Consider the following 23,442-nt stretch of genomic DNA (forward strand, 5'->3'; position numbering starts at 1 on the left):
CCAAGTTGAGAAGTCTTTCGTTTACACAAAGAGCACAAACCCCTACAATCACCTCTGTTGGATGGAAATTACAATGTGTGTTTGCTTCTCTGCGTGTACCCATACTGTTTGAGCAAAAGCCGAACAGAGTTTGAAGAGCAGAACAGAACAGAAGAGATTCTGTAAAGAGAAGATGAAAGAAGAAGTTCAGGAAACAAGTACAAGATCTAGGAGGTCATATAAAGCTATAGCATACATAGTATTGCTATGTAGAAGCATGCATGGATAACACCATTAATCTACCCAACTCACAATCCTGATGAATTTAATGAAAAAGGAAAATGATCGATCAAATCAGACATGCCAGCCACACTGTAAATTAAGGTTTGGCCAGTTCACCTCATGGGCAACGGTCCAACCGGTCCAACCGGTATCCGGTTCACTTCAAAGGAGAATTAGTTTGATCTTTATTCTGATGAAGTCCTGCAAATTTTGTGTTATACTGAATACATGGTTCTGGTTTGGTTTGATTTGGTTTTGGTTCTACCAACCGGACTATGTTGGGTGTAGGTAGTAACCAAACCACATTTCATAGTCATGGAATGAAGTTAACCAAACGGTTGGGTTCATTGATTCTTGAGTGTAATTCCATTTAACTACATGAGGCAAGTAATACAACGGTTGAAAGTATTAATGAAGAAGGCCTGGAATTTTATGAGTGTGTGTCCTCATAGCGTCGGCTACTTATCAACCATAGAAGTGGCATTTAGGGTTAAAACCGTGCATAGAAATAGAAGATCTTTACTAGACCTGTAGACAGATCGGATTAGGCTCGGAGTCACTACTATCCGGATATGAGTCCGGCAGAAATTTTCAGGTGGTATCCGAATTTGAATATGAAACTTTATTGAATATCTGATAAACTATCCGGTTATTGATTGTTGATTGTCATTTTTTTTTTAAATTTCTAGTTTTTGATTACTAATTTTTCGGTTATCCTTACCGGTTTTCGAATCCGATTATCAACACTTTTAGAGAAAAATGTTTAATACTTGACTCTAACAGGGTAATTTCCAAATTTCTGATTTTCCAGTTTCCAAATCTGATTTAGAAAAAAATTGTTTAATAATTTACTGTAATTGGATAAAATTTTATTTGGACACTCTTAAACGAATATGAATGCGAATTCGGAGACGAATTTCGACTATCCATTTACAAGTCTAATCATTACTCTCTTCCAGCATTTTCAGCCATTGATTATATTGGTTTGGTATTCAAGTTGTGGAACGTTATTGCATAGAATGTTCTTGTTAAGTTAATAAATAGAAACCTCAAAGGGTTGCCAAGATTAAAGCATCACAGTATGAAATCGTGAGTTCAAAGTTTGAATCTCTTCTATGCATGAAATAGTTTTCCCCTGTATAGAGGTATTAATTTAAAAACTATAAAGTTAATAAAAACATGAAAAAAAGAAAGGATACATGATTGTGTGTTAACTATGTCTAGACATATAACTTGCTTGGCACATAGAGAATAAAGCTGGAAAATTTTCAAATCCTCAGATGATAATGTGTTTTAGATGTAATTGCAAAAAACGGCTAGAATTAATCAGATGATTTCTTGTAAAGGGACTGAAATTTACATATTGGTTAAATTAACTTTTCATAAAATTTCAAGGCTTAGTTTTATTTAGTTTAGAGTAAATTACATATACCTCCCTTGTGTTTGTGAATTATTACGTTTATATCTGTTTGCGTTATTATATTATAAATGTCTTCTTGTGCTTAACACGGTTAGTTTTGTGTGTATATATATAAAAAAAGACAGATTCACTCTTGTTAACCCTGTTAATAAGTGAGAATAATAATAATTAAAGAAAATTAGAAATCATTTATTGAATGACCATACAACACAAAAGTATCCTAATTAATCTTTGAGTAAATGGCTTCTCTTTCTCAATCTTGGAAAAAATGATGCTTTTTTTCGCATTAATTGGCACCTTTTATTTATTTCTTTATTTCATCTACTAACATCCCATCATTTATTCATTTTGGTAAGAGAAGCAACTTGATTATATTATCCTCACATTAGTGTGACACCCAATAAACGATAAGAGTTCATAAAAGCTGTTAGTTTGGATGTAATTTTCAGTTTCAATACCTTCTGTAAGTACAGGAGGCACTGGTTCTAAGGAATAAGAACCATGGGATAAATTTATTATTAATGAAAAAAAAAAAATGAACTTCACCTAATCATGCATTTAGCATAGTTCTGTGATTCCATTGGACAAAAAGCAGAGTGGGTAATTGTGTTAATCTCTCAAGAGGCAAAGCAGAGGAAAATATAAGGGTTGCAGGAAGGGAAAGAGCTTTGATGGATAAATATAGAAGTATGGACAGATAGCCAGGAAACTTGTAAAGGATGACTGATGGAAAAAACTTCATTAATAAATTCAGAGAAGAACTTTTTTATCTAAGAAATCTAGATAGATCTGGATTTGAAAGTTGATTCATCTTTTTTCTATACAAGTTTTAGGTCATTCAACAGAAAATGGAAGCTGAAAGCTATGCAGACAAATAGCTACAAGCAAGTTAACTTAGTTTAAATTAAGATTCGGCGCACACAGTAGGGAAGAGAACAAATCTACGCACAAGAACCATCTGCTTCCATGTCCAGACGTTTTCTCTTTTCCTGAACCATCTTCAGCATGATACATGGTTCAGCACGACACAATGATTACTGATGATGACACCTCTGAATTTGTGGAACAAGCTCAAGATCTCCTTGCTCAGCAGTCAAATATACACAAGATCGGAAGTTCACAGGCCTCAGTTATTTTCTGCAATGGACATCAACCATTTCAACATTCACTATGTTTTTTGCATGGAAAAACAACATACATGGGGATAAAAGAGGGAGGGGGTGGGGTGGGGAGGAGGGGGTTGTATGCGTGTGGGGGGCAGCATCGGTTGAAATTATAACAAATGAAGGCATGCATGCCCTCATAATTTGCTGTTGTCTAGGTTGTGAATCATAAGTGTGCATGGCTGGTTGAATCATGGATAATTGAGTTTCCCCAGCATTCCTCCTTCATGTCAACTTGTGAGAGTTGAAAGGTGTGCCAGATTAATACGTGCATGCTTGCATTTGGTGAAAAAATGAGGATATAACTTGGGAATTTTGGGGGTAAAACTTGACATGTGATGGCCTGGTCAAAACTGGTAGAAACTGCCAAAACTACTTGAATGTTAAAACTTGCCAAATCTGATGAACTAGAGTTGGTTGAAATTGGACATAACTTGGCATTTATTGGTCAGCACTACCAAAATTTCCAAAATATTGTTGAAACTAGTTGAAACCTGTGACTTTTAGAACTAAAGCTGGTTTCTCAGGAGACTGAGATTTAACCAAAATTTCAGCCCATTTTGGTTGAAATTTGAACCATAATTGCAATTGCCTCTAGTTCTACCCATTATTCTAGTCTAGGCCTGTTACCTACTGGAGGGGTTTCTTTTTCTGTAGCCCTCTTCTTCTCCAGACTCTACGATTTTTGAGACTATTGGTTTCGGCAAACAAAGCCCCCCTTCCTCCAGCCAGTTAACTGAGTCACTGAGCAAAGTGCTTCCCCCCAGTCTCTCCCAAAGCAATCTTTCATCCTTCATAAGCAGCAATCTTCCACCTCTTCTTGTTGCCTATGTTGGATGCCCCTATGGACATTCCTCAAATGTTTCTTGCCTTTCCCTTCTGCTCAGAGATATGGGAAGGGTTGATCCATGACACTGTTCCAACTTTCACCAATACTTTGCTGAACTGTTAAGATTTCATTTCAGTGTTTGGCCGATATCTTTGATCGTATATTTTATTCCGCTGAGATGATTGCCAAAGTGGTACAATGCCTTTGTAGTGAAGGCATGGTTTCAAACAAAATGGCATGAAATTTTGACCAACTCCAGTCACTTCAACAGGTTTCACCTTAGAAAGGGGTTTTACCTGGTTTTGAGATTTCTTGGCCAAATCACTGTTGTACAAAGTTAAAATAAGTACTTGGGAAGTTCAAAGGCACCATCCAGTAATAATGCCAGTTCTAGTTCCACAAGCAGGATATATAAAGGGTTGATCCTTGACCATACATGTCAGGCTAGTCATACAAGCACCATTAATAGCAGTGATTCTTAATCAAGTTTCTCATATTCCAGAGATCTATACCCAAGGTTTCGGTACCTCCAGTGTGTTGATGATTGCATTCGTAGGACAGTTGTGGGGGGCTTTGAGCATTTCTATAGGCAATACTATGACACAACCACTTTTGTGATACAACGAGATGATAACTTAATTCAGCAACAATGGCAACATTCTAGAACTTTGATCTCATCCAAAACTCGATGTGGTACTAGGAATCTAGGACTACAGGATCTACATGTGGGTGATTCATTGCTAATATCATTGACTCTTGACTTATTTGCTTCTGTTACAAACTACACATGATTTATAAAATGGTTTATAATTTGATGTTTATTCATTCTTAATGGATATTTAAGTTGTTTTACTTAGATTAGACGTATATTCCTTCTTTATACATGATACTTACCTATTAGGAGAGGGGGGGGGGGGGGGGAGCTGGGTATACCATATTAGGCAATATATACAAAGTACACTATCAACCTAGCATCAAAAGTTGAACTGTCATTTTAGGTACATTTTTTACAACCTAAGCGTTTCACTACATTTAGATTTCTACAATAGGGTTTCCTATAAGTTTCTCTCCATAATTTGGCCACTTAAGTTAAATCCATAATTAGAACTTGTTAAAAAAAAAAGGAGTAGATGTTCTGATGGAAACTTCGATGTCGGTCAACAAATTCAGTTTCAGACCAAATTATTTGGTTTCAAGGCTAAAACTGAAACCTGGAGCATAGCTGGGAGAAAGATTCTTAATTTTGATGGGGGAATGAAATGGGTTATGAGGAGCTTCAATTTAAATCATGACTTGACTCTCTTCGGAAGCTAGTGTTGTGGAGTAATCCATCAAGAATGGATGGAGAAGAATCACAGAACACGAACAAGGAAATCTGGAACATCTAAACAAATTTGAGATTCTAAATTCCTTTAAGTTTGGTGCAAGCTTGATCTTTTTGCTGGAGTAAAAGCTCCACAAATTTGGAACTCTTCAATGAATTTCAGGGAAGGTTGAGATTTGTGTTTAATCTTCCTTGGATTTCCTTAGGAATTGGCATTTGGCTATGTTCTCAGATCTTCCATCAAAGTGCAATTAAAAGGAAAATAAAGAAAAGGAGGGGGAGAGAAGACAGTATCTGCAGTCAATTTGCAGTCAAAGTGTGGAACCTTGAACTCTATTTGAAAAGAAAGAACTATCTTAAAACCCACCCTGAACACACAAAGATCCAACCATCAATTCCTGAGCTAAAACCCTTAAGAAACCAAATCTATCTCACAAAGATCCCAAAGGAACGCAGAAGCAAACCCTATCAAGAGATTTCCACTTTCGATGTACATAATGGGAAATAACCAGCAGGCAAACATATCCTATGAACCAAACACCATGTGTATCCAACATCTATGTGCTGAAAGAATTTCGTTGGAGCCGATGGTGACAAATAATTCAGGGATTAAGGAAATAACATCCTTTTCGACATTTTATCTTATATTTAGCGCCCAACAAAAGGTGTAATTAGTCAACAAGATCCGCTAAGCAAACTAAGAATTGAATTGGAGACACCCATTGAGGCTTTCACATACACACTTGACAGATATCTCGAAAACTATTGCAAATTATAGATAGACTGATATATATTGAGAGAAGGAGTGTAATTACCACTCAGAAGCCAAATTTCGAGAATCAAGGCCACTGTAGATTCGAGAAAGCCTTCCGCGAGTTTCAGGCTTGTGCGTCACGGGCTTTTTGTTCAAACCAAAAATCTCCTGCACCAGCGGAACGTGTTTCAGGACCACTTTCCATGCCAAATACCACTCTACATCAATCAATCCAAAATATTGTCAGAATCAGTTCAAACATAAAAGCATAGTCGAAACCTACACACAAAATAACCCTAGCTTGAATTTTTTATCCAATTCTAGAAGCCCATATCAGTAAAGCAAAGATTTTAGGTTACCCAGAAATATGAAGAAGGAAACGAAAGCAACCGCAAGAAGAGGGCGGACAATATATAGTTCCAGATGATTAAAAAAAGGAGAATCTGGGAGCAAAAAGGACGACGCCATGAGCAACTACGCAAGTTCCAATTTTGAAATTCCAGAAACAGTTCGTGATTTTGTTGGAAGAGATACAACGAGAAAGCATCAAAAGTGAAGCCTGCACGTCAAACCATCCTCCGTTGCTGTTTTTATCGAAGCTTATTCATGTTTGCACATATCGTGTAGCGCCCTTCCTTATCGGATCGGATATCGGGCATCGGCCGAATTGGACAGATCCGGTATTAGTGAAAATTAATAGGCCTGAAAGGGTAATTGACACAACTCTACTCCAGCAAACGGTTTTTCCCGCCAAAACCATAAACAAATTCTAGAAAGAGCCTCATCTGGTTTCGTGACTCTCGTCAAGAAAATGGAGAATTAGAAGTGTTAGCAATCGTTCATCTCAGATCCGCAGCAAGGATCTTTTTAGTTTTCTTTTGAAATTTCCATGGCCGAAACGAGCAAAGACCAGCCACAGATTGAAGTTAAACCGCAAGAACCACCTCCTTTCGTCTCCTTTGATTTCTCAGATGAAGTATTGCTAGAACCGAGAACTCTGTTGTTCAGGTCTCGATCACAGAGTAAGGAGGACACCTGGGTGATTTCTCTCTTTGTGTTTCTCCAGATTGTTGCCTTCGCTGCAACTATGTTTGTCAATAATTGTTGGACCAATTCGAATGGCGATTGTGTGCTGAGATTTCTGGGACGGTTCTCGTTTCAACCTCTTTGGGAGAATCCTGCCCTTGGTCCATCCTCGTCCACGTGAGTCATCTCTTTTGCATCTTTCTCGATTCTCGTTGAAAACCATATGCAGATAATATCAAATAGGCTAATTTCAAGTCCAACCATTTATGTTTGGTTTACTCTGATCTTCATCTGATCTTCATCTATATATTCTCTATTCTATAATCTGTAGTCATTTCGAACAATCTGATTCTGATGGCCAGTTATGTTGTTAGTAAGGTCCGACCTAAGAGTTAAGGGAGAGCACTACACCGTACAGAACGGATATAAATTTTCTCCTCTTACGCAGATCTATTTTTCTTCAGATTCTTTTTACTCTTCTGGTCTACTTGGTTCTTAAATTTTGAAAAATCAGAGTTTGTAGGTTCCAGACAAATTGCTGTGTTTCTTTGGTAGTATCATGGGCATCTCCTCTCATGAATCAGCCGTAACTTCTGCGTTCACCCCCGCCCTCGTATTCACAAATCAGTTGAGGGGGTTGCTCAACAATTACATTTCTACAGTTGATTACAAGCTCGAAGTTAGCATATAATTCCTCAAAATCCTACTGCAGGTCAAGCATACAAGAGGTTTCCATGGGGTACTTAGTGAATATATATTCCTTACTCAAGCTTTGGAATTTTTATCTCTTTTTCCTATTCTGTTTTTGGATGGACGGGGTGGTGTGCTGGTTGTTTACTTGGTTAGTTGTAACAAAGATGGTGGGGGCTCATTATACTCATTAACTCGCACATTAACTTTTTCTACTTTGTTTTTGGTTTTCATTCCTAGTCTCCAATCATGATTTTGCAGAATTTTCTTCAAATCATTAATTAGTCTCTGAGCATGCATGGTACATCTTTATGCTGGAAAACTCTAGGTATGTCTTGTTATTAGACATTGGATAATTCTTAATTGTTTAGTATGGTGAGTAAGCCTATTTAAAAGTAGGCATCTGATGAGGAAATGGTTTTCACATATGGTGGTTCAAAGTTTTGGCAATTGAGTCAGATTTTATATTTTTCTTTTTTCCAGGTTGGATACAATGGGGGCTATTCGTCGGTCCCTGGTAATTCAATACCATCAAAAATGGCGTCTTGTTACATGCCTTTTGATACATGCAGGGGCTATTCATTTTATTATCAACCTTTCGTGTATTCTCTTAATTGGCCTTCGCTTAGAGCAGGAGTTTGGACCATGTGAGCTGCTGCTAGCATTCAAATAATGTTTATATTTTTTTCCCAGGGTGGATTGTGCTATTAACCATGTCTTTGCTTTTGTAGTGAGGACTGCGATGATCTATACATTCTCTGCTGTTCTTGGTGGTTTGGCTTCTGCACTTTTTGTCCAGAACATTCCAGCTGTTGCTTCCTCTTCCGCTCTCTTTGGATTACTTGGTGCGATGCTTTCTGGCTTTATTCAAAACTGGGAAGTTTACAATGATAAGGTTATCCTCTTGCATTTGGATTTCCATTTTCCTGTTGTTTTCTCATTTTAATTTAGCTTTTCTACGCTGATCACAGATTGCTGGACTGGTGGTACTTTTCATTATTGCAACTGGCAATCTCACTCTTGGTTTGCTACCACACATTGACAATTTCTCAAATATTGGAGGACTTCTATCTGGGTTTCTTCTTGGATTTGTGCTTCTATTCAATCCTCAGCTTGGGGAAGTGCCTCAAACTAAACAAGGCCTGTTTCAGTATAAAGTGAGAAGTTCTTTTAAATTCAGGGACAAAGTGGACAAACCTGTACAGAGGACCCTTTCTCTACTTCTCTTTTCTCTTCTGTGAGTTAATTTTCCACAAGCAATCTGAAATGTATTCCTATCATCCTTCCTGCATATACCAATAAATATAGTGGTATCTTACAAGAAGACCTCCTGTAGCTTCACAATAAGTCTCCTGCCAGTCCTTCATGGTGTGGATGCGAATAAGTACTGCAGTTGGTGTCATTATGTTGATTGTGTCCCCTCTAAAATGTGGAGCTGCAATGCAAAACCAAGCTTTTGTACGGTACATGTTTCTTACTACTTCTGTCAAGAATATGAAGCATTTTTCAATATTTTGTTCCAATCTCATGCATTAAACTGTATAAAGACAACCAAAAAAAGTAATAAAGTTTCAGGGATGCTTTGCAGCAGCTCCTAACTTGTTTGGGAACTTAATGAAAAAGAGCTAGCTGATTTTAATTCTGGAACCTAATAATTTCTCATTGCCATATATCAGAAAAGTATCTACCATTGTTTCTTACACCTTTCCTTGAAATGATTCCATGTCTTAGTCTAGTTCCAGGAATTTGTTTTGCTTCATGCCTTGAGAGAATTGAGAGTTGTTCTACCTAGAAAGGAAGAAGTCCATAACCTAATCTTTAATGTTAATGGTGGCTGCATGTGTGCAGGTCCTAGTAAGCTCAGCAAGGATGACATTCACCTGTAAAAGTAATCACCACTTTCGAGTTTACCCTTTCACAAACATCTCTCGAGAAAGAATGGAGGACTTATGCAGTCTGATCTGTGCCTAAGAAATTGTAAGAATATTCAAAATTTTCATGTGATCTATTTATCTTTCACTTGAACATGGATTTCTCTGTAACCAAAAAAGCATCTAGTAGTGATGTTATACTTGAATTGAACAAACACAATGCAAATTGTCTAGTTAGATGGGTGGTTATATATTATGAACTTACGGATGTGGCACCCACTGAGAGGATCTTCATCTTTGACCTTCATTGTTTGTTAATACTCTTGACAAAAAAATTTGAACTCTTTGGTGAGTGTTTTCTTGGGATTGTTCGCATTCTTTGGCAGTATACCCAAAGCACCCAGATCAAACTCAAAGTTTGAAGGGATCAATTTGATGTTTTTCTATAGACTGTTTTAGCTCAATAGAAGTGTCTTTAAGTGTAATTCATCAACTGTTTAAGTTGCAGTCTTGCAGACCATCTAGAGTATTTGATGCTGGACCATTTACTGCAGTCTAGCCTAGTATTTGATGTGCTTCTGAACAAGGGACCATGGCATTATTACTGCTTACTCCATATTTTTGGATTTGTAGTCAACGCATACATCAGTGTTTCTACTGATCTGGATGGACAATGTTTCCAATGGACATGTTAATCCCGGAATTATTCAGTGGCCCCCAGCCTCCTGCATTTTTAAGGAATGCATTGCCTATTTTGCATAACATACCAGTAGGTTCTGCTACATTTGATATGCAGTCTAGGACCTCTAGGTTCATAGTGCATTCCAAGAAGTCACACACAACCTTCATTTCAAAAGGTCCACTCTAAAAAATATGATTCCAGACGCTTTCATAGTATAGTTGTATAGTTTTTCTCTGACCATGATGTAGGGTTGAGATCTTAGGTGGAGGGAAGCCCAGGATGCATGATATGTTGACATTGAGAAGATGAGATGACAAATATACTATTGAATAGATAGTGGTTCAACATGTTTAACAGGTGGAAGTCTAAGGCTGGATTTGGTGTGCTCTGTTGGAAGATTGCATTAGACCTAAAATGCATGCCAAATGCAGAAACTCTCAATATTTATTTCATCACAGGATCCATTGCCAGTATGACCAAGGGAGCTATTTAGCCCTTGAATTGGACCAGTCACATGGTATCCTCTATCATTTTCTATATTCTTCGAACTTCTTATTCCATGAAGATGAAACCAATTTGGGGTTTCTGTACATGGTTAACCCTGTAATCCCCTTGTTAACATTTGCCTTGAACTTATGGCCTAGGCTGGCTTCCATTTGTTTATTATAGGCTGCATACATTTGCCCCTCCCAGACTCTTTAGTAGTGGACACCTAATGTACTGGTTGCTTCTTTGTTATCTTATTTGCTAATAGTATTTCTACATGCTGGAGATGTTTTACAGCGTTGCTTCTCTGATTTCACTCTTTCTTTGTTTATTTATAGTCTAGACAGTAAGATGCTAATTTTTTCTTTCGTTTGCATTATTGTCTTGTATCTTTTCAATGATATTCTCTTTAGATTGTTTGATCTTACTAATCAGGGTCCTTTTCTTCCATGAGTCCACTACTCTTTGACGATAACCTATCTTCCCCCTGGAAGAAATATTTCATATAAAAGAACTTGAAAAAAAGACAAAAAGAAAAAAGAAAAAGGGCTCACGAGTAGGTTATCCTTGTTTAACTAGGTTGCCCGTTGCCTACCAGCTAGAGCATATTACTGCATTATATCCTAACAAACAAAGCAGATCGCACTTCTAAAACTTGCTAGAGAGAGAAGCTTTTGGCACATGAACCCCCCCACATTTCCCTTCTTTTTCTTCAGTATTTCTCCAGTTAGTAAATTAGCTACAGGAAAGCCATTCCTACATCATGAGAACCCTGTCCTATCTGGTATTGCCACACCAGATAGGACATGCAACTAGACACGTTCAATTGCTCACCTTCATGGAAATGCCCACTCTGTGTCTATGTTTGTATCTATTTCCGAATCTTTTAACTGATGGTCAACTAAAGATAACTTTGCTACAGGAGCAAGAAGCCTCTTAGATCTATTTTCAATTATTGTTTTAGTGTTGTTCCTAATGGTGCTTATATGGATGCAGATGATGGTAAGTGTGCTGCAATTGGCATCTACATATGAAAGTACTAATCACTTTCAAGTTTTCCCTTTCATCAATACCTCAGAAATGGATAAACGACCTGTGCAGTCGGATCTGTGCCTAAACTTTCACAATTAATCTGTGAAGTTTTGTCAGAGAAACTTGATGAATGCTAAAATTTCACATCATTTGTGAAATAGTAATTTTGATCATGTGTAATAAGGACTTGGATACTGTGTTGTATTTGTTTCCCATGAGCACAATGTAAATCAAAGAAATGATTCTTGCATGCAAGATTATCCATTGATTGATTTTCTTAACCTGCACAAACTGCTTTTCATGATTGTTAACTTTCTCTTGTAGCTAACTCTTCAATAGCTGGGACCCGAGATTGAACTTGAAGTGAGGGGTATAATTCCACTTTTTTACTTAGTTCAGCTGGATAATAACACATTCAAGTGATACTAACTTCCTGAGCCATGTACAGAGTGACATAATTATACTCACTAGGACGAAAATGTTCTCTAAATGGCACATCTAGATAGTGTTATTCTATCCCTTTTCTCATTTAAGAAGAATGCATTGAATCTTCAAATAACCAAGTTGGTTTCACACCAGGAAGATCAACTGTAGAAGTTATTTGTTTGTTTGGGAGACTAATGGAAAGATTCAGAGAATGCAAGGGTGAGTTCTCCATACAATCTCCATCGATTTGGAAAATGCTTATGAATGTCCTTAAAGAGTTAATTTGACCAGTATTTAGAGATTTTTTTTTTGCAGGGGTAGGACAGTGAGTTACATTTACAATTGAGTTACATCAAGGATCAAATTTAAGCTCATATTTGTTTGTTTTATTCATATATGATGTGACCAGAAAATGTTCAAAGTCATATTCTTAAATTATGTCTTATATAAACTGATCACATGTTGCCTCTGGTCTCTCTCCATTTTATGTTATCAAAAGTTGCTGTTTTGCGGAATGGGGATGGAAATCATCCTACAGGTAGGGTTTGTCATTCAAAAAACTCAGCAACTTCCAACATGGGATCCAGGATATCTTAATGCTCATATGTGTATGCCTTTGCCTTTCGGCAAACGGTTTTTCCTACCACAGTAGTTTTTTCCTCCTTTGTTCCCCTTTCCCCCAGCCCCCTTGGTCCCCTTTGGTTTGGTTTAAATGTCATATCTCCCGTCACTTTCTCACCCTTTGGAGGGCCCTAAACCTTGCCCTCCCCACCCAATCCCTCCACAATAGCCGTCATATCCCAATTAACCCAAATTGCATCATCTGTTGGAATGGTTCAGAGGAGGTTGAACACCTTTTCTTCTCTTGCCCTTTCTCCAGTTTCTTTTGGAGAAAAGCCCTAGCTTCTATTTGGCCCTGTTCACGGCATTCCTTTGGCTTTGCTCAGGATTGGTCTTGGGTTTGAGAAAATTCTTAGGTTCCTCCATTTGTGACTAGATTGGCAAGCTTGTTTTCTGTGCCACTGTTCATCATCTGTGGTGGGAGCGCAATATTAGAAGATGGACTTCCAAATCCCACTCTATTAACATGATTTGGATTGTCATCTGTTTTTTATGTTTCAGCTAGGCTCTCCCCATCCCCCTGTTGATTATATCCCAAGGAACAAACTTATTGTTGTCTCTTGGGGTCTCTGCTCCTCTTTCCGATCTCTTGTTTGAACGTTGCCATGCCAAATCCCACTCTATTAACATATTTTGCTTAGCCATGCCAAATTGCCAATTCTGTATCAGATTCTTAAATGTGATATTTACTAACATGTACACCAACCAAAGTTGGTGTAACCAAAATACCCACATTTAGTAGATAATTACACTCTCTCACGAATTCACAATCCAATCTCGTGTAATAGTTTCTAGTCTAATGAATGTCATTTTAAACATTTTGCAGTTTCTATTTCAACCTTTTAAGAAATTTCAAGAATATTTCTGAAAATTAATAGAAGATATTTATTATTTTATTAAAATTTGCCAAAAAGATTTACCAAAATTCCAATGGTACATTATATTTGTCTAATGAATTACACACATACACTCTCTTTCATAATCTCGGCTAAGTGCAAATGATCCCATGTTGGCATCTTTATCCAACATAGTTCAACACCACGAATGTTTAATTCCTAACCACATTGATGAGGAAGGCCCCTAAGGGTCACGAGGCTTCTTTCTTTTCTCTTCTTTTCTTTTTTGGGTCAGAAAAGAGGCCGATCGAACATATGCTAACTCTATTCCAAATCAAATATGAATTTGGATACACAACTCAGTAATTATACCTCTATATTCAGGTTTTAAAACTGAAGGAAAAAAATCCACAACATTGGATTCCTAACACCAAGTCCTATTTCTGGGTAAAATAAAGTCATTATTTTATAGTCACAAAACTTGAGGTCTTTTTGTACTCAAAAAAAAAAAACCTAAAACTCATTCTATTCATTATTGTATAAGTCGTTTCAAATTCAAATGCAAATTAAAGGTATAATATACTAAACATAATCCATTTTCTATAAAAGGCCTATTGTCTTTTTCATTTTTTTACTCCCAAACAACTGATTTATTCTCAAATTTTTTAGTATTATTTTTTATTTTGACATATCAAATTTATTTTTCATTCTAGACAAATTACCAAATCATTTTTCATTTTTGACTAAAAATAAATTCTGATATTCATTTCTTTTGAATAGGCAAAATTGATGATGAGACACGAAAAGCTCCTTAGTAGAAAGAGAAAAGCCTTTGCAAAACATACTATCAGCCTTTAATTGACCCAAACGTTCTGACTTAATGGTTACTTCTTAATACAGTAATGCTCTGTGATGTAATTTTGGCAATTGCTAACATTTACAAGAGAAGCAAAGTGAAGCAAAGTGAAGCAAAATGAGGTGGTTTTTCCTTTTTTTCCCGAACCCAGAAACTAATAACCATGACAGTTCTTTGGTCATATTGAGTTTGGTGATGGAAATAATCTAAATTACCAAAGGAGAAAGCTCTTAATTTATTGCACCCTAAGCAAGGCTTCATACCATCAATGGATTTCTCTTTTAAGAGTAGTGATCAAGAAGAGTATCACAACTCTTGGCTAATATTACTTTGTTCCTTTTGGATTTGAGAAAAGAAATTGAGTATCAAAATTAAAAGCAAACCATGACATGATACACCTCTTTAATTATGAACCAGATTTAAGCACCTGTCAATCCATTGTTTCTTATGCAGCCTAGGGGAAGAGAGAGATCTGAAGGTGTTGGAAGAAAAAGGAAATATTGCCAGTTCAGGGAAGAACCAAATGACCAGGAATCCAATAAAATGTAAATGAAAAAGCATTTAGGGGAAGAATTGCATCTGGGTTTTTCCAAAAGCCATAATTGATGTAGAAATGCAAGAGGATTAACTTGCAAGTAACTGAACTCATTCTTTCTTGACTCCAGTTGCATGAAACAAGGTTGATGCTTGTAAGATTTGATGGGCGTTGAATGCTGATCGGTCTCCCTAATCCACTGAACCTTATCCATGAAGTTTCTTCATCCTGTTATGATCAGACGAAACCAACCATGAACTTGAGAGTTTAATTTCAACAAGGACTCACTAATAACAACAGAACCCAACATGTTCTTACAACTATTATGGACAAGAAAAATGATACAACATAAAAATAATTAATAAACAAGAGGAGAAGCTTTCTCCATTTAGTTTCAAAATTTGGCACACATGTTCAGGTAGATTTAGGATCTACTTGATACATTTTCTTAAAAATTTGACAAAACTTGCTTCTGGAAGTGAAAACACCATCAATAGGTTTGAGCAGAGTTTATACGTAAAAAATGTTAGATTCCATAAATATCTGTCTACACTCTCTCACTTAAACCTAGCTTGCGTCCAACTTTTGGTTTGAGAAACAAACACGACAACAAGCTCAACTTTCAAAACTGTTTCTTGAATTAGAAGTTTTCATATTTTCAATTTATGTTTCAAAAATCACCTGAAATAAAACAGCTTTATCAAGCAACTTTCGGCTAAAAATTTTTGTTTCTCAAAGCAAAAAATACTAGAAACTGTTTTTTGATGGGCTATATATGTTTGCCCAAAAAAGATTTTCATATTTTATGTGATGCCCACCACACAAAAAAAAAAAAAATCTTCCATCTCTGGGTCTTTTGTATCTCTTGATGTCCTTTTTCCCCTTTTTTCAGAGAATAATCCGAGACCCACATTCCAATTATGGAAGGCTTATTTACAAGCTGCGGTTAAATGCTACCCCCAACCCCAAGAACAATCGTCCTCATATTTTTATTTTTGGTAAATTTCAATATCAAAAGATGTACTCTTTTCCTCTCCATAACAACACATTCCATATAAATCCTATTCTGGTCTTATCACACTTCTCTTCATTCATTTCAGATTCTCTTTTACTCATTCCAAGAACCAACCTTCTTCCAATCTCATCATTCCTACTCTCATTCTTCGTTTTTGTATAGGAGAATACAACCATGGATTCAACGCCCCTTCAGTTGTATCCTCCTACTCCCTCTGAAACTCTAGATTTTGGAAGAATAGTCCATCAACCACCTTCATGTGTTCTTAAACCAAAAACTCCAGAAGAGATCTCTCTTTTGCTAAAATCCATAGCTTCATCTCCTAGCTACAACAATATAACAGTAGCTGCAAGAGGTGCAGGTCATTCTACCTATGGCCAAGCACAAGCACCAGATGGTATTGTTGTAGACATCACTAGTCTACCCAATTCCATGAAATTTGGTAGAAGTAAAGAGGAAAGTGAGTACCAGTTCTTCACAGATGTCAGTGGTGGAGCTCTTTGGATTGATGTTTTGAAGGAGACCCTGAAGCATGGTCTAACACCAAGATCATGGACAGATTATCTATTCCTTACTGTGGGTGGAACACTATCAGTTGGTGGCATTAGTGGTCAAACATTTAAATATGGACCTCAGATATGTAATGTCCTTGAAATGGATGTGATAACAGGTAAATTTACTTTCTCACATTTTCTGTTTGATTTATTCCCTGTTATTTGAAACTGGACATTTGACTTGTTTGCAGCTTTTTATGAGTGCAGGAACAGGAGATCTTGTGATTTGTTCAAGACACAGAAATTCTGAACTATTCTATGCAGTTCTAGGTGGACTAGGGCAGTTTGGTATTATCATAAGAGCAAGGATCATATTAGAGATTGCACCTAGCATGGTGGGTAATCAGATAAATATATATGATTAATAGAAACTGTATACATCAATGTCCATTATTTGAAGTGTTATTTTAATCTCTATCTGCAGGTAAGACATGTAAGATTGTACTACACCGACTTCAGTCTGTTTACCAGAGATCAGGAGACCCTAATTTCAATGAAAAAGGTAGATTATGTGGAAGGTTATATCAACCTAAACCATAACAGTGAACCCTTGGCTCATTTACAACTAAGTAATAAGCCTTCAAGCATCAACATTGTTGCTGCCAATTATATTATTGAAGTAGCATTGTACTATAATGAGGCAGCAGATGTTCAAGAGGTACTAAACATGTCACAGTTGATTTCAAATTTTCAGGACTAAACAAGGACAAACTTTTATTTGTTATTATTGTTTTTCAGGTTATGGATCAGGTTTTATCACAATTAAGCCTAATGCCATCATCAAGTACTGCAGTGATTACTGATATCTCCTACTTTGATTTCCTGAACCGGGTGGAGCAAGAGGAGAAAGAACTCAGAAATAAAGGACTTTGGGAATTGCCTCATCCATGGCTTAATGTTTTCATACCAAAATCACAGATAACATCATTTAAAGACCTTTTGCTCAGAACCATCTCTACCCCTCCTAATGGACCAGTACTGATATATCCATTCCTTAGACACAAGTAAGTTTACTAAAGCCATCTGAACATGAAATAGTGATGTATGTGTCTTCAATATTTATTTATCCTCATTCTTTTGATCAGGTGGGACCAAAAGATGTCTGTGGTATTGCCAAGAGAGGAAGAAGGGGAAGATGTCTTCTACATAGTAGCATTGCTTTGCTCAGCCATTCCATCTTCAAGTTTACCAGCCCTTCTTAGCCAAAACCAGGAGATCATAAATGCTGCAACTTCTCCAGAAGCTCCAATTTGTCTTTATAAAGAGACCATTGAGGGCGACAGTGGCAGTGCAAGGTCTGATCACGAAGAGAGAGAAGCAAGGAGGCAGGTAAAGATCTCAACAAGGGGTGGAAAACAGTACATCCCATACCTGAGAGATGAGGATGAATGGAAAATCCATTTTGGTGAAGATCAGTGGGTAAGATTTGAGGCATACAAGGTCAAATTTGATCCATTTCATATTTTGGCTCCTGGTCAGATGATTTTTAAAAGGAAGAACATCGATTAAACCTTAAAAGATTAAAACATGAGTCTCTTCAGTACAGTATCAAAATGTGGTAATAAAAGTATGCTTGATAGAAAGTTTTCAATGGTACTCTCATGGAAGCTTGTATTAGGTCAGACAAAAGATTAAAGAAGCCTCTATATTCTATCAGTGTCAACTCTTGAACAGGTATTCATTTTTGTAAAGATTATTTATAAATAGTTAGAAATGTACTAGAACAGCTGTTCTGAGATACAGTTTTTTCTTTTTTCCTACAAAAGTGGAGTCTGTCTTGATGGCTCACATGCATTCACATTAGTAAAGATTTACTGGACTCCCAACTAAAAATCTTACATTCTAACCCCTAAAGGTAACTTCCTAGGCCCCACTTATCGGCTGGAGGTTAGTTTAGCTGCAACTACATTGATAAAATCCTCCATGTGAACTTGTAAACTGGCTACAAAAGAGGTTGGAAGCTAAGATATTACTTTGCATGGATCTTATGACAACATAAATACTAATTATAGAACTCGAAACACAATACACATACCATGATCTTCTGTAGCCAGAAGATATGATAATTCAGCCACTGTAAAGGATTGCACTCTGGCATAGCAACACTAGTCCCACTGAAGTTTCATGGAGGTGCCTAAAACTTTCTTCTACTACTCCTGTTTCAAACAACTCAAGCATTGTAAAAGCTTATTGCTTCCATGGCAATACTGTTTCCAGTGGAAGTTTGATACGGGTGCTTGGACAGTTCCCTACTCCTACTCAAAGTGCCTCCTCTCCTCAAATGGTACAATCCTATTTTTATTTTTTGGGTTAGATCAATTGCTACAGTAGAGACTTCAAGACCTCTTAATCTTGTCAACATTATTTGACATTAGAACTGTCATCCAACCTTGACCGATTTGAAAATTTAGCTAAAGGAACTCATCTTCCATCTCAACTACCAGTCAAATGTTCTTTCATAAAACATAAGACAGACATGATAGAGCCATCAACTCAATAAAGATGGTTCCCTAACACCTGCAAACATGTTTATGAGAGAGATTTTCTCTATTTTCATTTGAAAAGTGTAACAAGTTTCGTATGAGAGAAAACTCCTACCTTTCAATCTCCATGATATAAACATTCTTGAGATATGTAACCATCCAAAGTTCAACTTTCAATGATCTATGATTTTGACAAAAATTATTCCAATAGCAGCTTTGAAAGCCAAAACAAAAGGAAAACGTCGTATAAGAACATATTTTGTACATCAAAACCATCAAACAGCTGCCACATACAGCACGTCTCTTCAAGTTGGGGAGGGGAGGATACTAAACAGAACATCACCGACCTAGTAGTAGTAGAAATAGTCATTCCAAACTTACAAGGACTAAGAATTCGATTTCACTGGGTCAGCTCGAGGTCTCCAGAGTCCCAGCTGATACTTGTGGGAGTATTTCAAGATTAGCTTCCTCTGCACCACCAAAGAAATTGTATATGGTTAAAATGATTACTTCAATGAAGTAGTCTCTCAAAAGCTAAGAAGCAAAAAACTACACTAGGATCAGCATACTTGTTGCAACCCCCATAATTATTCTTCTCGATTTATTTGGTGATAGCTAAAAAATTGCTAAACCTCATGTTGTTAATACCTATCTGCGTGAAAGAAGAATCTTACCACCAACTTAACCAAGTAATGATCCAAAATAGAAAAGGTGGGTGGGAGGGGTAAAGATATGGGAGGAGGGGGGAGAAAGAGTGAGGTGATGATAACAAGTCTTAGTCAACAGCTCCCTAGGGCCATGGTGGAATCTACTGAAAGCCAGAAATAGCTCCATGATGTCCAAGAACCTATTTAGCTGGCATGGCTACGCATCCAACTTGCCTGCAGCTAAGATTCTATTTCTTGCACCCTAAAAGGCTTTCATGAAGGGTTGAAAACAGGCACCAGGTAACGCACCTAAGAACCACATTGGACATATTGCTTTTATTATTTTAGAAACGGTTGAAGGGTAATTTAATCAAGGCAAATCCTTAATAGGAAAATTCATAGAAGTGCACATAAATGAAATATCAAGTATAAAATGTACATGCTACACCAGGAAGTGAAGTTAATAAAAAATTCAATATTTTATTTTATTAAAGAAAATGATTTGACTGAAAAGGAGTGACCTTTTATGTAATACCTATAAGATTATTGACATTATCAGTGGACAAATGTAAGCCAGCTATTTCTTTCTTGCAAAAGAGTATTCAGGTAAATAACATGGCCAAAATGTATTCTAAAACCCAAGACAACCCAGCAGCAGCAAGAACTATCCACATTGGACAGCTTGACAAAAAACAGAGCACCCAGTGTAACTGAAGCCAGATCGTTTTTACAGTAATTGAACACAAAGAAACCAAAATAAGTTCAATAAATGCTTGTTTCCTCCTTTACTTTTGAAAATTCATCCCTGAACATATTTGGCAGTAGCACAAAATGAAGAGGTTATTTGCTTTTTGAAACTAGACCAGCTTACTTCCATCTATAGCTCTCACCATCAAAAGGCAGATTTACACTTAAACCGTGAAGACGATATGCTAACTCTAAAGGTCACTCATATAATCACATTACAGACATGGTAGAAGATCTCGCTCTCGAGAGAGATCTCGCCACCTTGAAAAAGAGAAATCTCGACCATCTCGGTGAGATCTCGATCGAGATATACAATTTTTTGGCGTCAACTCGGTGGCCCATCTCGGTGGGTTTTAGGGTCCCAATTGGGTTGAAACTTGGTATTTAGCTTATTTAAGGCCTTTTGAACACGTTGGTGGCCTTGGATTTGTCAGAAACAGCCCTATGTATGATTTCTAAGTCTACCCATAGTGTGAAACCGAAATGTAGTAGGATTAGGGAATGTAATGTTATACAACATGTAATATAGATCCTTTAAAGCATATAAATGAAAAGCATGTATATCAAATGCATCAACTAACTTAAATGTTATCAAAATTCCATCCATATGAGTATCACAATCTCAATTTTCAAGAATAAAATAATTATACAACCATTAGAAGTTCTATATAAGTCATTAAATCATAAATTCATAAGACAAGTAGAGAATGATTGATCTTCCTTGTTGTAGATGTGCTAAGAGTAGTTGCAAGTGAAAATTCAGCCAAAATCCACAAAAAAATGCAAAAATTAAGAGTTTCAGCGAGATCCAGGCGAGATATGGCGAGATATGGCGAGATATAGCGAGATATAGCGAGATATGGCGAGATATGGCGAGATATGGCGAGATATAGCGAGATATGGCGAGATATGGCGAGATCTCGAGCGAGATATCCCAACTTGTAGATCTCGACCTCCATCTCGTCTCGCCAATGTGAAAAAACGAGATATCTCGCCGAGATCTCCCACCATGATTACAGAGTACCAATGGACTTGGAATTTTTTTTATCCACCCCCAACACTACCGCAACCCCCCCCCCCCCCCAAAGAAAAAATCATCCTTATTATTGTAACAATAATAGAGTTCTGCCACCAAAACCTTCTCCACCCTCTCAGCCTAGGACCTCCTTCGAGCCCATAACCCTAAGCCCCCCTGGGTCCCTTGGTCTGGTTCAAAGGTTTCATCCCGCACTATTCCCTTACCCTTTGGAGAGCCCTCAACCTTGCCCTCCCCACCCAATCCTTCCTTATTAGCTATCATATCCTAGTTAATCCCAACTGCACCCTTTTCTGGAACAATGCGAAACTTAAGCACCTTTTCTTCTCCTGTCCCTTCTCCAAATCTATTTGGAGAAAAGCCCTAGCTTCCATTTGGCCCCGTTCGAGGCGTTCTTTTGGGTTTGCTCGTGATTGGTCTTGGATTGTGCGAAAATTTTCAGGCTCTTCCACGTGTGATCGGATTCGTAAGCTAGTTTTTTGTGCCTCCGTTCATCATCTTTGGTGGGAGCACAATCTTTGGAGATAGACTTCCAAATCCCACTCCACAGACATGATTTGGAATGCCATCTATTTTGATATTTCTTTTAGATTGTTAGCTCTCCCCCACCCCCTGTTGATGATACCCCAAAGAACAGATTCATTGTTGTCTCCTAGGGACTCAGCTCTTTCTTTCGGTCTTCCTCTTAAAGACCTTGTAATTTTCTTTTTTCTTTTTCCTGTCCTTATAATTATTCATTCATTCAAAAAAAAAAAAAAAAAATTCAAAAAAAATAAAAATAAAAATTCAGACATATCAGTGAAGGCAGGCTACATGGATCCATTCCCTCCAATGAGCTCTATTCAAGGTCATATTTGATACAAGCCCTAAGCCGAGGATGTCTTTCCTCACCACTTCTCCTAAGGTCATTTAAGGTCTGCAGCGAGTTATTTTAGTTCCATCATTCTGAATCAAACCACTCCCTTCTACCAAGCATCCAAGGTTTGGGTTGGGTGCAGTTTTTTCTGCTCTATTTTGAGTATACTGTAATATGGCTTTCTCAACTACAGGTTACCCGAGCATCGTAACCAGCAACATAGTTCTGTTATCCAGTTGAACAGCACAGATTCAACCAAAACCAATGACTAGAAAATCAAATAGCACCACCAACACTACTCCTTGAGACAGAAAAAGAACCCCATGAAAGAAGGCAGAAATGGCAAGTTTGCAGAGTATACAAAATTCCGAAAGAAAAATTACATGTTTGCAAGGAATGCCAAGTTTCTTAAGCTTAAGAGTGCGGGTGACAAGTAACTTCTGGAAATCACCAATCTCATTTTCAAGCTTTGCTGCATGGGTTTCGACACCCCTCCCTACTCCATTTACAAACTCCGAAATTCCAACCTTCACTGCAACCAAAACTCTAGAAAATGACGATTGGAACCAAAATACAGTAAACCCAAGGAGACCCTTGAGCGTAAGAGAAGATTAAGAACGAAGACAAGATTCTCCTTTTACTTACCTCTGTACTGGCGGGATTTGGAGAAAAATCTTGGGAATCCACTAGGAACAAAATGTGCCACTGAGAGCCCATTGCGGCTGCTCGAATGGATTCGCTTCAAAATCATTGCCATTGGCGGGAGAATCAATGCGATTTCTAAGTGCTTTTCTCGCTTACTTATTCAAATTGAATTTCGAAGTTGAAGGTCCTGTAAGAAGAGACTGAAGCATATCGAAGAGATCAGGATCTTTGGCTTATGGAGATACTGTCGATTCTAGAGAGAAAGAGAAAGATTACGAAATATTTAAAGAGAGTTCGAGAGAGAAAGACATACCTAAAGGCCGGCAATTACAGCGACGATGGCGAGTGCCGCGGAGGTCGACCGGCGTTAGGCTTTAGAGTAACGCATAAACGATGGGTTTTCATTTGAACGTTAAAACGGTATCGATAATCATCATAAAATGCGGTTCGCGCGTTTAATACGTTTATCGCGTTTTTTTTTCTATTTACCGTTGCCTTCGAATTTTTTTTGAACAAGTTGTTTGATAAACGAACCCATTTTTTCTATTTCCCGTTGCCTTCGTAAATATCAGTTTTTATTTGCAACAGCAGTGTAGCCTACAGAACCGTCACGATGAGGCCACGTTGACAGAAAATGATCTAACAGT

General features: G+C 37.4%; 4 protein-coding genes across 4 annotated transcripts; 2 read left to right on the top strand and 2 right to left on the bottom strand.

Annotated features, from left to right (window-relative positions):
• Nucleotides 1-2,169: 2,169 nt before the first annotated feature.
• On the bottom strand, nucleotides 2,170-6,334 carry LOC149021222 (uncharacterized). The gene is made up of 3 exons (XM_089147068.1): nucleotides 6,111-6,334; nucleotides 5,813-5,969; nucleotides 2,170-2,818 (listed from the first exon to the last, which is right to left on the bottom strand). Coding segments are annotated over exons 1-3 (267 nt in total). The 5' UTR covers nucleotides 6,220-6,334; the 3' UTR covers nucleotides 2,170-2,817.
• A 260-nt stretch (nucleotides 6,335-6,594) lies between these two features.
• KOM (Rhomboid-related intramembrane serine protease family protein) lies at nucleotides 6,595-9,438 on the top strand. Its single transcript, XM_089147069.1, has 6 exons — nucleotides 6,595-6,954; nucleotides 7,951-8,114; nucleotides 8,199-8,362; nucleotides 8,439-8,704; nucleotides 8,804-8,930; nucleotides 9,316-9,438. Exons 1-6 carry the CDS (start codon nucleotides 6,641-6,643, stop codon nucleotides 9,436-9,438), a joined length of 1,158 nt encoding a protein of 385 aa, XP_089003195.1. The 5' UTR covers nucleotides 6,595-6,640.
• A 5,188-nt stretch (nucleotides 9,439-14,626) lies between these two features.
• LOC149021224 (uncharacterized) lies at nucleotides 14,627-23,200 on the bottom strand. Its single transcript, XM_089149487.1, has 5 exons — nucleotides 23,109-23,200; nucleotides 22,796-22,995; nucleotides 22,534-22,682; nucleotides 19,246-19,334; nucleotides 14,627-15,040 (listed from the first exon to the last, which is right to left on the bottom strand). The coding sequence occupies exons 2-4, from the start codon at nucleotides 22,905-22,907 to the stop codon at nucleotides 19,251-19,253; spliced, it is 345 nt and encodes a 114-aa protein (XP_089005613.1). The 5' UTR covers nucleotides 22,908-22,995; nucleotides 23,109-23,200; the 3' UTR covers nucleotides 14,627-15,040; nucleotides 19,246-19,250.
• On the top strand, nucleotides 16,002-17,890 carry LOC149021225 (cytokinin dehydrogenase 3-like). Its single transcript, XM_089149488.1, has 5 exons — nucleotides 16,002-16,497; nucleotides 16,589-16,716; nucleotides 16,806-17,039; nucleotides 17,120-17,385; nucleotides 17,467-17,890. Exons 1-5 carry the CDS (start codon nucleotides 16,002-16,004, stop codon nucleotides 17,888-17,890), a joined length of 1,548 nt encoding a protein of 515 aa, XP_089005614.1.
• Nucleotides 23,201-23,442: the final 242 nt, after the last annotated feature.

The sequence above is a fragment of the Hakea prostrata genome, chromosome 3 (genome assembly GCF_041222555.1).
Source record: "Hakea prostrata isolate BN-2017 chromosome 3, UWA_Hpros_2, whole genome shotgun sequence".
In the NCBI taxonomy this organism is placed as follows: domain Eukaryota; kingdom Viridiplantae; phylum Streptophyta; class Magnoliopsida; order Proteales; family Proteaceae; genus Hakea; species Hakea prostrata.